The sequence below is a fragment of the Paralichthys olivaceus genome, chromosome 5 (assembly GCF_024713975.1).
Source record: "Paralichthys olivaceus isolate ysfri-2021 chromosome 5, ASM2471397v2, whole genome shotgun sequence".
NCBI lineage: Eukaryota > Metazoa > Chordata > Actinopteri > Pleuronectiformes > Paralichthyidae > Paralichthys > Paralichthys olivaceus.
In genome coordinates this window covers 14,047,369-14,062,222 of record NC_091097.1, presented here as the reverse complement: position 1 = coordinate 14,062,222, position 14,854 = coordinate 14,047,369, and the positions used below count along the sequence as shown (strand labels likewise).

At 43.6% G+C, this 14,854-nt stretch overlaps 1 protein-coding gene across 1 annotated transcript in view; it reads right to left on the bottom strand.

Moving 5' to 3' along the window:
• cyth3b (cytohesin 3b) overlaps positions 1 to 8,651 on the bottom strand; it is a 32,321-nt gene extending 23,670 nt beyond the window's left edge. The window contains exon 1 of the mRNA XM_069525144.1: positions 8,250 to 8,651. Within this exon, the coding sequence (XP_069381245.1) occupies positions 8,250 to 8,268 (19 nt within the window). The 5' untranslated portion in view covers positions 8,269 to 8,651. The remainder of the gene's footprint in view (positions 1 to 8,249) is intronic.
• Positions 8,652 to 14,854: the final 6,203 nt, after the last annotated feature.

Below are 14,854 nucleotides of genomic sequence, written 5' to 3'. Positions count from 1 at the left end.
CTGCTCAGCACCAAACAGCACACAAGCACACAGTTAAGCCGTTTTTGGGGATATTTGTATTCTTTTCAACTGACATTCGAGTTCTTGCATACCATCCAAGACCCTCTGAAGAATTTCAGGAAAATGTCCCAAGTTCACTGAAAGCAGCTTTAGAAACTAGCTGGTGAACACAGGGGAGCATTTAGCTGCTAAATAAGCAGATATTTCCCTCAGGATTTGGTTGAGACTAGAAATATTGGACTTGCATTTGACAGGTATCCAGAAAGATGATTCCAGATAGATTCTGGATGAGTAAATAAGCAACTGTTGATGGTGATGATGTCACCTTGTGCTGGCAACTTCCTTGCCATGCCCTAAAATAGCCAAAGACAGCATTGCCTTCTACTTTAAGCTAGAAAGACTTGGTAGAGAAATTTCTTTTTAAATGTTTTTGATGCTAATTGCTTCTTTGCCTTGTTTTTAGGTGGATGTTGGGCCTACACTCATTATCTAATTAAGTACTACATGAGATTCTTCACCTCAGCCAGCTGACAGGAGTCATAAAGGGAAAATGCAGAAGGAAAAAATCCTGTGAAACATATGAAAATAGAGACAAGACGTGTGGCTGGCTAAAGTTATCATCTAACTCAAAACAGTTTCTTCTTCTTTTGAGACGCCAGAAGAAAGAGAGAAGTGCTGGGCGTCGAGTGTTTAAGCATGTTGTTCTGCACACGTGTGACAACCACATATCTCCTGGGAGCTTCAGCAGTCGAGAGCTGCTCATGTTTTCAGATCACTTACTGACATTTCCGCCCAGAGGGAAAATAACTACTTATTATTGCCTGAGTTATGTTATCGGCCCAAGTCCATTTATGAAGACAGTAATGACGGAGTGTTCGCATCATGTTCCTCTGGCCACATTAAATGATCAAGAGCTGACGACAGAAAGGCTTCTTTTTTTTTCCCAAGGTGAGCTGAAGTATAAGTACCCGCCGATGATGACAAAAATTCAACATGACAGCGGTCAAAGAGGAGATTAAATACACGTGTGAAGGAACTTGTGCCTGAGAGCAGCTGTAAATCAATCACCTGCTGAGAAACCCTCAGGGCCAGTGTGTGAGTGAGTGTCACAGTGGTCGTGACCCATTCAGAGCCACACCAGACTATTAATCATACCTGATCATCATCTACAGGAGTATTGACATTGATGCATCATGAGTCACGTGTTGTGATAGCATGGACAGTGGACAGGGAAAGAAAGTGTGTGCATATGTGCGTGTGCATAAGTGCATTTGTGTATGTGTGTGTGTGTGTGTGTGTGTGTGTGTGTGTGTGTGTGTGTGCGTGCATGTGTGTGTGTGCGATGAGCTACCATCTAGCTTGTAGAATGATATTTTCGCTGCCCTGGTGGAGTCGTCTGGCTACTGTCACCCTGACCTGCCATGTCAAAGCCGTACATGTTATATTTCACAGTCCACACTAAAGCAACAATGGCCACCCTACGTCTGAAAAAAATTAAACTATTCAAGGGTCGGGGCAAAGGAAAGGAGCCTAGAAATAAGGAGTGAGCAGCAGAAAAGCCGGGTGACACACCATACTATAAAATCACATGAGTGACTGTGTCAGGAATAGAAAACACATGGAGGAGGGCATCTCTCTTTTTCCGCACGTCTTTTTTTCTCCCACAATTGCCTTTCTTGTCATGGTTGAAGTCCTGTTTATACAGTGTGTACTGTATACTGTGTGTTTGTGTGTGTGCTCCTGCACTCTACTAGGGAGCTGACAGCGAGCGGCCCAAGCCCCCGACCTATAATCCACTAACTGTCATCCGTATCCCTCCGCACTTGATCCCCTCCATTTGTCTTACGTAGGGAGAGGGCTCGCAGCCCACACTAATCCTCTGTGTGAGCGTGCATGCACACCATATAAAGAGATACTCACAGTCACGTGTGCACATCATCAACACACATCTACACACACGCCTCCACAATTGAAGTAGTGGAAGTAGGAGGTATACACAGCTGGGATGAGCCTTGCACCACTAACCTACTTTACGCATCTGAAACTATACACAATCCGCAACTGCAGCATCAGTCTCTTTTTGAATCTGTGCCCGGCTGCATGTCTCCATCTCTCTCCTAAACATACACAAACTGACTTGCTGCTCCAACACAACGCCACAAGAACACACACATACAGTAAATGTGTATATACACACTGACAGGTTGCTCAAGAGCCGGTGTGTCACATGGTCATCCTGCTGTGCTCTTGTAGCATTTCTCAGTGACAAGCAGAGCACTGCCGCCGCTCTGAATATCACAGAGCCAATGATTGGTAACGTTGAAGCAGCGACTACAACCTCAGCCTTCTTCACAGAACCAGCGGTGCAGTCACAGCTCATCCCCTCGCTCCCTATGAGAGAGGAATGAATTTTGCATGATGCATCAGCATCTTACAGTAAAAAGGGGAGTGGGGGTAGGGGATGGAAACATCCACATGCATGAAAAAAAGAGTTGTGGCAAAGACTGGGGATGTGCTGTAGTAGTTTAATGACACATTGACCCCCGGAGTGAGTCACTGAGTGTTACAAATCTCTTCTCAAAAATCCAGGTTGGCACTGAAGTGGCAGTGCCACGAGCCCCAGGGGGGAGACTAGAGGGCTGTGAGGGGCTGGAGGCTGGCCAGATGCTTCACACACACACACACACACACACACACACGCACACACACGCACACACGCACACACGCACACACACGCACACACACGCACACACACACACACACACACGGAATGGACAACTGTAGGCTGAACATGTGCTGTTCTCCTGCTTTTTTTTTCCTAATCTATTAATATTATTTTTTCATTTTTTATAAATACACTTGAATTGAAGAGCCCTAAACAAATGAATATTAGAAATATATCATTCACAGCCAGTCAGACCTTGGGTTGGATCGTTTACTTGTCCTTAGCGAGACACTAGAAACTGGGAATATAGAGTATGCAGTTATACTGCCACTAACAGCTAGCATTGTTTCTTAATTATCTGCCTATTATTTTCTTGATTAATCATTTAGTTCATGAGTAAATGTGGAATAATGTTCGGCTTGCACCAGAGCACAGAGCTGGTGGGTGCGAAAGAAAAATCAGCACTTATGAACGGTTAAAGTAAAAGATTGAATGGAGATCTTCAGGTTGATTATAAGAAGTTTAGTTTTTCTATTACAAATCTCCAGCATCTCCTGAATAAAACTGCAATTTGTTGCATATCATATTTTTGGAGAGAAAAACTACAGGCTGCTGGAGAGTGTGTTGTGTTTTCAAAGTGTGAAGCACTGGATGTGCTGGCAGCCGGAGGGGGATACACCTTTTTCCTGCATCTTCAGCAGGTCAAACAATCTTTGGGCACTTATATAATTGTTCCAACCCTCCCTTTTCCCTTCACTTCCCTTTCCGATGGACCTGACACCCACTGACCGCCACACATACTCTCGCACTGAAAGCCATGAGCCCAGACTCCCAAAAAAGGCCCAAGTGGAGCAGGACGTTCTTTGCCTGAAATCCACTTCAGCACATGGCTTCGGACTCCTGGGACATTTGGCACGCTCTGTTTTTTCTTTCCAGAGAGGAGAAAAATACCTTGATTTGCCTCATGTCTCCCTTTCACGAGCCCCTTGACGCCCTTAATGCTACAAAGACAGATCCCTATCTGTGACTCAGAGCAGCAGACCTGTGAGACGAAGAGGAAACTGGATACTTTCTTGAAAATCCTCTGCGTGTGTGCTTTACCTCCTCTGCTCCAGGCAGAAATTAAGTCTTCCCATCAGGCACTTACAAAACGACTTCAAACCCATGTGTTTTTAAGGCAGAAAAAACAAAAGTGGAAGTCCGGCAGGATTTGAACACATGACTCATGTTCACTTGAATGCAGGCAGATCGTGGACAGAAGCCACCGAAATCCAGAAAGCTGACTCCCACAAGGGTCAGTCTGGCGTAATGCGTGGTGAGTCCAACTTAAAGCCACTGAGGGGATGTCATGACTAAATGTAATGTGCTATCTGATATTCTGTGAGGTTAAACTCAACAAGGGCCCTCTGTGTTCACTGGCTGTCACAGTTGAAACACATGCACACATACAGTAATGTCAAGCAGCACACAGAAGCCAGACGTCTCCTCCATCTCCACACTGAACTCAGAGCAGTAACTGAGCCACAGTGAGCCACACTGCTGGTGTACAACCGGCAGTGTGGCAGCGAGAGGGCACGACAGTCACAACACAGAATACACACATACTCTTTAGTAGAGATGAGTCACACTGATGGGTGTGAAAGAGAGAGATTTTTTCTTTAATTTAACATTATCTTAAAATTCAGGGCGCACACACCCAATGTTTATACTTCATTTAAGCATTAGTGCATGTGTATTTTTACTAATGTTTCAAACTAGTACATATCAAAAATGGTGAAAAAGCACAACGTTGCACAGCCAAATCTGACAACTTCAATTTGCATTTCTTTGCGGGACCAACAGATGTACCCAGTTTTCAATGATTTGAAACAGAATTAAGCAGGAAATCCTCACATTTCAGAAAACTGGCACTGGCAAATGTTTGACTTTTGTGCTTAATAAAAAACATAAAGTATAAATTACCAGCAGAGACAGTGTGGCTGGTATTGTTCTAACACTGTGAGTCCATGTGTGTGTTTCATCATGTCGAAATGGAGCCCTGGAGACACCAGCGGGAACTACAACAGAGGCGATTTGTCACTGTGAAAGATACAGTCACAGAACTTTAAGAGTGTGTAGTTGAAAACAAAATGAAGGCAGAGTTCAAAGATTTGTGTGGTTGGACCCATAACTACTGAGTACTCGCAAGTCGGAAAGTCAACTTGTTAATTGTCCATCCCCTAGACCAGATGAAATCAAATGGATATTTCAAAAACGTACAATAAGTAACTTCGGCCGCTAGGGGTTTTTCCAATCAAAACAATTACAAAAGAAAAAAGTTTGATGAAAATCTACCTGACGCAACTCAGGCGCAAATCATGTTAATGGACGAGATGATGGATTAAAGTTTAATTTACGTTACTTGGCAAAAGGCCATGAATAATTGTGGTTCATTACAAGTGACCAATACAAACAGTGCAGCTGATCGGCTAGCTGCTCCAGACGTGACAGCAGAGATGGACAAAGCCGTGGGTAAATCAGATATGACACATTTGAAAGGCGACCAAAATGAAAGGTTCTGTGCTTTAAACTTTGTAGTGTTCTTATCCTCGATCGCTTCATCCCACTGCTGGCCCCTCACTTCCTGCATCAGGTTCTTCACCGTCACAGAGGCTGCGTACAGACCCTTAGTGCCTGCTTGGGCCTCCTCGAGCTTGAAGTAAACATCCATGACCTACTGGTTTCATAAGAGCCACAATTTACTGTAGATACAGTACAGGTGAACCAGGTGAGCCCACTCAAAAAACTCATATCAGAAAGGGGATTCAGTCTGGACACCCCCAAGAGGTAGAGAATATCTAAAAACAATTTCTTCCTACGCTCCATGATGCTCATCTCTTAGCCACTTGACAGCGTGTGGGCTGTGGGGAAAAGACAGCAGCTGCAGATGTACTCCAAAGACAAAAACACAGATCCTGAACATAGCAGGAAGTTGTCTGCACTGTCCTGGCAGATGAATGGCTCCAAGATCTTGCAGCTCAACGCATTGTGTGCATCTCTCCTCGCCTGACTTGGGCTGCAGCGTGCCATAACCCCACAGACCACACACTCACACGCTGAACTGCCAAGTTGAAATGGCTGGTTTTCACAGTGTGTGAATAGGGCGGTCTGTAGCCGCACTCGCTAGCCATCAAAGGGCACGCTGTGAGGCCAGTGTCTACCATAAATGTTCTGATTCATACCATATGGGCATCACTCACATAGCCTCCACAGAACAGTGTATACAACTCACTGACACAGATTACACTCCACACCACAGCAGACTGTAGGTGCACATCTGATGGAGTATCAGCGTCAGTCATGCAGAACGAGAATGTGTCAGTCTGCTCGCTCAGACGGGCTGTACTGTAGCAAAGCATTGTGGGCTATGTTGGCCCATTGTCCATCGAGGGAGTATTGTGGCAGAAGGTATTGTATTGTTGACTGTCATGCGTGTCATATGGATTACTATGGACCTTTTTCCTCTAAGCCTTGTACAGTAAAAGGCCAAATGTGCAAAGCCAAGTCCCTGCTCTCAGATATAGGCTGCAGCAAAGTAAATGATACGGTAATGATACAAGAATAAATGATAGAAAACTGGGGCATAAACTGGTTGTTTCACTCAAGGGAAAGATCAAATGATGACCAATGTCAGTCGGCTTCTTTCTCGGAGGACCATGAATGTCTGTCCAGAGACCGCTCACTGTTCACTGAGTTTATTATGACGGAACACAGAGAGAAACTCCTGAAATACACTGGAAAATTGATTGAGTAAGAATATCTAGTCCACCCCCAGTCTCCCTCTGTTTCTTTCACTGGCGTCGCTCCATCATTTCATCCCACCCCCTTATTCCCCACACACACACTTATTCCCACTCAGACATATCACCTTCTACTACGACTTTGTCTCGTGGTAACACGTTCTTTCCATCCTCACACTGTTCTCGCTGCCTGTGCTCCCCTGACACCTCAGTACTTAATTCTGTCACATTCTGTCCTCACTCTACTCGTGGCCTGGCATAGTTTGTACGTGTGTGTGTGAGAGTATGTGTGTAGGGTGGGGGGCAACTTGTTCTGAGATAATGTTCACAACATAAAACTGAAGAAAAGATAACAACATTACAAAAAATAGGAGCTGTGTAGCCTTTCCTGCGACATCCAGGATGCTATTTATTCCAGATGAGAAGACCAACTGTGGCATAAATCACACACACACACACACACACTTCATTCTAGGTCATGATCTATCTGTCCATCCATCACCACTGCAAACAGGGCCATAAGAAAAAAAAAGATTTAATGTGAGTGAGTGTCAGTGTGTTAGCGAGCAGCTATTAATGTATGTGTCAAACTGTGTTTGTGTGTGTGTGTGTGTGTGTGTGTTAAAACACTCCCGGCTGTTGTGAGCTATCCCTGCTTGGCATCACAGCACCATATGTCTGTCTGTGGGGCTGTGCTGACGTGTGCCACCGCTGGAGGCCAGGCCAGCCGTACACACAGCACAATGACAGCTTTATGCCCAAACGCAATGCATGCAAAGCTCCAGCCAATAGTCAAATCCTGCAGCTCTGCAAGCAGCGAACATGTGGAACTGAGTAACTCTGGCGTCCAGAGGTGAGACAACAGCGCTGATGGTTTCTCACCTGCTGGGCTCAATCCTGGCAAACTTTAAGCGAGTGAATTTGTGCAGCTAAGTGAGAGGCTTTGCAGAGTTTGCTTATCCAGGGGTGGGACCCGAGGGTGACCAGGTGCCTGATCAACCAACTTGTCACCTTGTTAGTATTATGGATATAAGCTTATTGGGTACAGGCCCAGGACCCCTGGGCACAAACCCCTGTAATGACTGTTACCATTTTTTGTTGGATAGTCAATCAATCACAAAGATGCACTAAATGGCCCAAAAGAGACACGGTCTGTGTGTCTTGCACCTGTGAAGGGGGGTTGGGGACCTTTGCATGTCTCCTTCCATCGTGTCATAATCTGTTCATGGCCAAAGGCACATCAGTAGATCCCTTTCACCTAAATCTTACACACTGGAACTTTCAACTGAATAAACAACATAAGAGATTATTATCAATACGAGCTTCCAATCTGAGTCCCAATCCATTTTTTACGACTGTGCCCAGGGATGACCTCTCCATTGAAAAGTTTCTACACACACAACACGTGCTGATCTGATCCACCCACAGACGCATTCGTGCCAAGACGCCTGCGAGATGACAGAGGACCCGCTGGGCCACAGTGACACCAGCCTCCAGGCGAGAGAGTCTCAACGCAAGGCTCCAGACTACACGGACCGATGCCAGCGGATCCATTCAGGACTGGTGACCTCCTCAGTGTGAGGGTCAGTCTGGTGGAGATGCACATGGGTCCTTTCCATTAAAACCATCATAACACAACAAGTGACACAGGTAACTTTGTTTCAGTGGCTGATTTGCTTTGTGCAGATGAGATCAGTGTTTTGGCACCAAACTAAATCCAAAGTCTCCTCCGGTGACATTATCATCATCATCATTATTAGACACTGATGTTAGAAATCAGTGGATTATCCCTCGCTGCTTCATACCTTGGTTGTCCTCGTCCATGTCTGCAGCCTTTAAATCCCCCGAAAAATAAATCGATCACAGAAACTTCCGTTGTGTGGAAAAACAAAAACAAAAAAAAACCCACGTCTGATTTAAGACAAATGCGCGTGAGCCTGATTTCCAGGACGCAGATAGTCTCACGTGCAGCTTCTTCTTTTCAGGAACGCGTTGTGTCCATCCGCGCGTCACGGTGGCGTCACGCTCCGGTTCCAGTCAGTCACGGAGCGGTGTGTGTGAGTGTGTGTGACCGAAGCGGCGGCGTCCTCCTCGCACACAGAGTCCCGGCGCGTTGTCCTTCTCCCTCCGACTGCGCCTCCACTCCGCCGGCAGCCTCCAACCACAGCGGCGGACATGGCTGCGTCAAGGCGGCGAATACGCGCACCAGAGCGATACCGGAAGAAGCGACACGTTGTCTTCAAAATAAAAAAAACTCGAGCGGTCCCTCACTGGCGTAGCGCGTCGCTCGTCGAGCTGTGGATTTTATTTTGGAAGCGCACACAGGAAGTGTTTGTCATATGTTTGTGTGTGTTGATCCCGTTCGTCTCCGCTCGACCGTCACGTGACTCCAGCCAATCGTGAAACGATGATACCATCAGATGTATCGATCCGCTCAGTATCGATTATTCGACATTTGTCCATTCGTCACAACATCGGTGAAGTTATTTTTAGTTGTGTGTCATTGTGGGATCGAGATATTATTTATGATTTTGCTATTTTAGTAGTTTCTATCTTTTATTTTCTTGCTTGTTTTATTGTTTACCTCTATATGCCTTAATATATATATATATATATATATTATGATTTTACTTGATTTGGATTATTAATTGAATCGTATTATTATTATAATTAGTAGTAGTAGTAGTAGTAGTAGTTGTATAATACTAATACTAATACACTAAGTGTTGGTACTTTATCAATAATGCATTAGTCAAAAATGATTTGGTTCATTAAAACAAAATATAAGCCATTTATAAATTGTGATGCATTATTATATTATTATATATATCTATATTTTGTCTATTACATTAATTTGTGTGTTATATTATGGTTAATATTATTGTGCTGTGAGAAGTATTTTAATGTTGTAGTCGGTCAAGGTGGAATTCATTTAAAATACTTTATATCCTCGTGCACAATGTTTTTGTATCTTAATCTGTGAAGTAACTTGTAACTATAAATCTGTGAAATAAATACACCCAAGTACAGTATTTTTAAATGTAATGGGGCAGAATGAAAAATATAAAGTGGTAGAAAATGAAGGAACTAAAAAGTACAGATGACCGCTGTTGTTCTGAAGCACAGATTTTCCATTGGTTTAAAGTTTCAGTGTGTAGAATTTTGTGCTATCTAGAGGTGAACTTTCATGTTGCAGCTGAATACTCCCCATCTCACCCTCCCCTTCCCAACATGAAAGAGAACCTGTGGTTAACTTCAGTTGTCATGAAAACTCAAAAGGTTTTAGTTTGTCCAGTTTGGACGACAGTAAAGAAACATGGCGGCGTCCATAGAGAGGACCCCCCTCCATGTAAATATAAAGTTATTCAAATATAAAGAGCCCATTCTATAGTAAAGAAAACAACAATTCATACAATTTAGACGAGACACACCAGTGAAAACATCACTAGGATTATTTTATATCCAAAAATTCCCCTAACCTAAATCTTACACACTGGACCTTTAAGGCTGAACTTTCCCCTGCGGGTCTGTTGCCGTGTTCTGATTAATGATGAGCTTTTCTTCAAGCAGGGGAAAAGACATAGCAGGCAGATAGACAGGTTTGTGGTCAGTGCTGTGCAAGGGCAGCAAAAAGATGATTAAATTTAATTTCAAGTTCTGTCAAGTAATATGGTGCATGGATGTATTCTACTATGCACCAAACCAACCAGTAGACAATCCAAAATCTAAAAGACGGATTTCCGACTGACGTGAGCCGGGAGAACCACCAGGTTAGGAAATATATGTGCACACACTCACATGCACATACAGAGAGCTTTGCAGAGCTTGTTTCTACAACACACGCGGTTTCAATTATAGCATTCCTGCCTCCACAGAGGAGGTGGGGGTCTCACTTCCTGTGCGCATTACTCCAATGGTCAAGCATGAACAGATGTTGTAATGTATTCATTCATTTGTTTATTCGTACGTGTCTCTTTCGGACAAATGTTTCACTCTGAGCCCCCTGTTCTGCTAAACAAAGGGACATACACCAGACATAACACAAATATTTAGTTTGGTCAAGCAAATGATTTACTTTTACGTCTTTTTCATGAAGAACCATACTGGGTTCAACTGAAACATCACCGCGTGAAATGTAAATCATCAGTTTCACTTTCATGAGCTTAATATACAGATAGTATATAATGTATTTTAACGTTACACTATAACAGAGATGAAACATATTTTCTTTAAATTTGCATCACAGGGCATAAGTAGAAGCAAAATCAGTTGAGTCCTTTTTTGCAAGTTCACTCTAGCAGGGCCTGGAGTGACACAATCCATTGGACCCCCCTTCGATCTGGCACGATCCAGTGTGGTGCCGAATGACATGAGCAAGAGAAACCAGAGACCCTGATGTTACACCTGGGTAAACGACGTAGGGAGGTATGTGAATATATCAGAAGGGATATTTGGTCCTTTCGCCCAGACACTGTTTGTTTTCCCTACACTCCGGCATGGAGCGTTGGCTGTGAAGACCTCACCGCGCGTTCTAGGGGAAACTTAATTCCCAGAGATGTGTGTGCACTTAGTTGAGTGGGGGAAAACTGAGGGAGAAGATCTCAGAGAGTGGAAATGTGTTGATTTGACATTTTTAAATCTGGGGGTAACCAGGAGAGAGAAAACAGGGGAACCGTGTTTGGTTAACGTGGGGATGTGGGTGAAGCTTCTGCACTTGGGGGTTCAGAATGAGTCTTTTCTCTCTCCAGTCCCACATGATGTTTAGCATACTAGATGGATTGATGCAAAGTGGTAAGATGCGGAGCGAGCCTTGATTTGAATATTCTCTGGGCTGTATGTAGGAAATAGGTCATATGCATTTTGGCGGTGGCTTTTGGAACATGGAACAGTGTTACAGTTCATTTATGTCAGCACCAGACCTGGTCAAGCAGAGAATCTTCTCAGAGAGTATAAGTTCCATTAAAAGCAATTACATTCTGTGTCTGTCTGTTTGGCACACACACACACACTATGCTCTTTTCCACAGTAATGTCATGCTAATGTGTTTATGAGTCATAAGAGAAACCTTTGAGCGTGGCCCAGTTATCCCCGGTGATGAGAGTGAACGTGAGCACGCAGATGCAGGTTTCAGACGGGCCTCAAATCTAAGAAAATTATCTATTTGCTTCAGTCATTTTCAGAGCGTGTCAGACTAAATGGATTTAAACCACAAGACAAAGACCCTCAACTCATGACAAAGTAAAAGTCTGTGGCATCAAGTGAACATGTGCTTGGATTTCAGGCTGTCTGACTCGGTGTGTCCTGTGAAGATATGGGTGCATATACACCCCCGGGGAGACGTACGCCTGGCAGATTAGGCCGACCATCATGAGATCCGTCTGTGGCACTCCTGACCGACTTCACGTGACCTGATTGAGCAGTCATACCACTTCATATGCTCCAGTCACCCCGGCAATGCCCAGAGGGTGATCACCTCCTCCTGTCAAAACGGTTGACGCCCCCCAACTCCTAATTACACCCACCCACCCACACACACACAGATAAGCAACTCCCTCACATCCTTAACCTTTGTCTCTCCTTCTCCACCTCCCCGAAAATAACTCCCTCTATAATGTAATCTAGTGGAGTCACATTACATAACGTAAAGCCTCTTTTAATGTCTGAGTCCTGTGAATCTGTGAATATCAAACAAATCTGAGGAGCCAGAGGAGCACGCCTGTGTTTCAAGTTAGGGATGAAATTATTTGTAAATGATTATTATTGATATTTTGAAGCAACTGCAAAGCGCATCTCACTGAACTTTAAACTAGAATGTCCAAAGCCAGTGGATGTGTCAGGGTTTCATACCTCCTTCCTGTTGTCGAGGTTGCAGGGGTCAATCTGATGACACGTGTGTATGAGATAAAGGTCACAGGAAGCACAGTTTGGCAGGATTTCCTCCTTCCCTCATTTTTTTTTAATGTCCTATACTCTGCATCCAGGCCACCTCTTTCCTGCAGCCACCTGATCGCAGGTCACAGCTGAGGTGATTTTCTGGATCCAAGCAACACGTATGAGTAGAGTCTTTATTTGGAGTCTGTTGAGCACAAAGGCAGCAGTGTATGCCTGAGTGTGTATGTGTGTGTGTGTGTGTGTGTGTGTGGGTGTGTGTGTGTACTTCTTTTTGTTGCCTCTTCAGGACCTTTTTAGCACTTTGTCAGGACCAGTAGACCCTAATGGGGACCAAGACTCGTCACCATCATTTTAGAGGTCCTGGTTCATGATAAAGTAAGATGTATGTTGTCATGAGTTAAGTTTAGGGTTAGGTACGAATTGTTATGGTTAAAGTTAGGCATAAGGTTTTGGTTAGGCTGTCCACAATGAATGTAAGTCAATGCAAAGTCCCAGTTAGGATAGCAAACCTGTGTTTGTGTGTGTGTGTGTGTGCTCCTGGACCTGAAGTGGTTACATAACAAACCTACCAGTGTCACTACTGAGCATTCTTCATCTTTAAAGACATTCACCATCACATTCTCTCAGTTATGAAATTAAATAGAAACCTATTGAATGAGAATGAAGCCCAGATCATCAGCTACCCAAGAAGTCATTTCAGTGATTATCAATCAGAGGATTATCAGGATACAGCTGCAGGGGGGGTGTAACATACAGGATAAAAACAATAACACGAGATAAGAGCATAAAGTGCATATAGCTGAAATGACCCTTCCATATCTCCCTGTGTAATAAACACAATACTCAACATAATGGTGTTGCTAGGAGGAAATCAATGCTCAAAATTCTAGAGGATTTGAAGCAAATAAATGGTAAAGGTTCAATTCACTGTATTTGTATAGAGTTTTTCCAGTCACTCATTCACACACACATTCATACAGCACCTCTTCACAACACACAATTCACACACTGTCAGTACAGCTGTCAGGGGAAATTCGGGGTCACTTTGGAATGATGGGGATCAAACCATCGGCCTTCTGGTTCAACCCCTGACCCTCTTCTTCCTGAGCCAGGGATTTCTAATGAATCGATTGTTATCAAGGAGTTTACGTTTGTGTGTCGGCGGGATTAAGCAAAAACTGCTCAACTTATTTCCATGACATCCAGCAGAGGGATTTTAATGCAGGTCTGGATCAGGAGCCGAGAGAAACTTGCATAGTGAATAGTCTCGACTCCATTCCATTCTAGTTTTAACTGATTTCTGCTGCAAAGTATAAAAACACTATAAAACACATCAGACAAATCAAAGCATGGTTGAACTATATTACCAGACTCTTGACATATTTATATTTTACTTGTCTGACCTATTTGAGTTTCACCAAATGTCTACAGCAAATACAGCATCATATATACCCCCTCCCCCAATATCCCTCCCTTTGGCTCCCCCCTCTTCTCCTCCCCCACCCCCTTTGATTCAGTTTTGAGGTCAGCTCCGAGCTCGTCTCAGCACCTGATCTTATCCTTTGTAACACTTTGCATATGCCTCTTGTCCCCGGTCAACAGCGTTTGAAGAGAAGGTGCGACCCTGTTTGACAAAGAGGATGTTAAACACAGCGACGCTCTGCTCTGCAGCAGCCGTTCAAACCTAAACCTAAAACTGAGCGTTGACAGATTAATGCATCACAGCTAAAATCATGTGGATTAATGTTTGATTACATTTAGCACCAGTAATCCATTCTCCATGCATGGATGTGAAGAATGAATGTGTCATTTATAAATGCCCATGCTGCTTGTTGAGGTGAATAAACAATTGTGATTTGTCAAATGAGCTCCAGGCAGTGAGTCCAATTTTTTTTACTTAGGTCTGGTTCTTGCTTGATTGTCAAGCACAAAGTTGATGGCCGACATGTTCATGTTGGACTTTTAAAATGAAGCTCAACAGAGCAGTGATCTAAAGGTTCAAATATGTGGTGTGGATAATTATGATTGGTTCAACTTTCCAAGGAAAATTTGAAGAAAATGGCCAAAAAAAATAGAACAGTAGATTAGCTGCAGAGCAAAGGACACTCTGAAGTCTTTGCCATCGAGTAAAGTTCAAGAGTTTCTGATTAGATTTTGTGAAGTGTGAACAGATGTTTATTTGTGTTTTTGGATTCCTATTGTCCCACAATCTATGAGCAGAAGGTTGTGAAGACTTTATAAACCTCCTATATATATTTACATATATTTATCGTGTAAACCATAGACTGTATATAAAGATGGAAGACAAGACAGCTGCTCAAAAATGAAGCCACAGCATCTCGACTGCCACCTGGTGGCTGGCTGAAGTATAGGCCATAAATCTAGCCTCATCCATGTTAGTGGATGGGACATGGACCAAACTAAAATGTCAAAGTACACGTCGAATAATCCTTTCTCAGAAATGGATTCTGTCATTTTAAGTAGTTCTTGTCACACTGATATATGTTGAAGTGCAAAT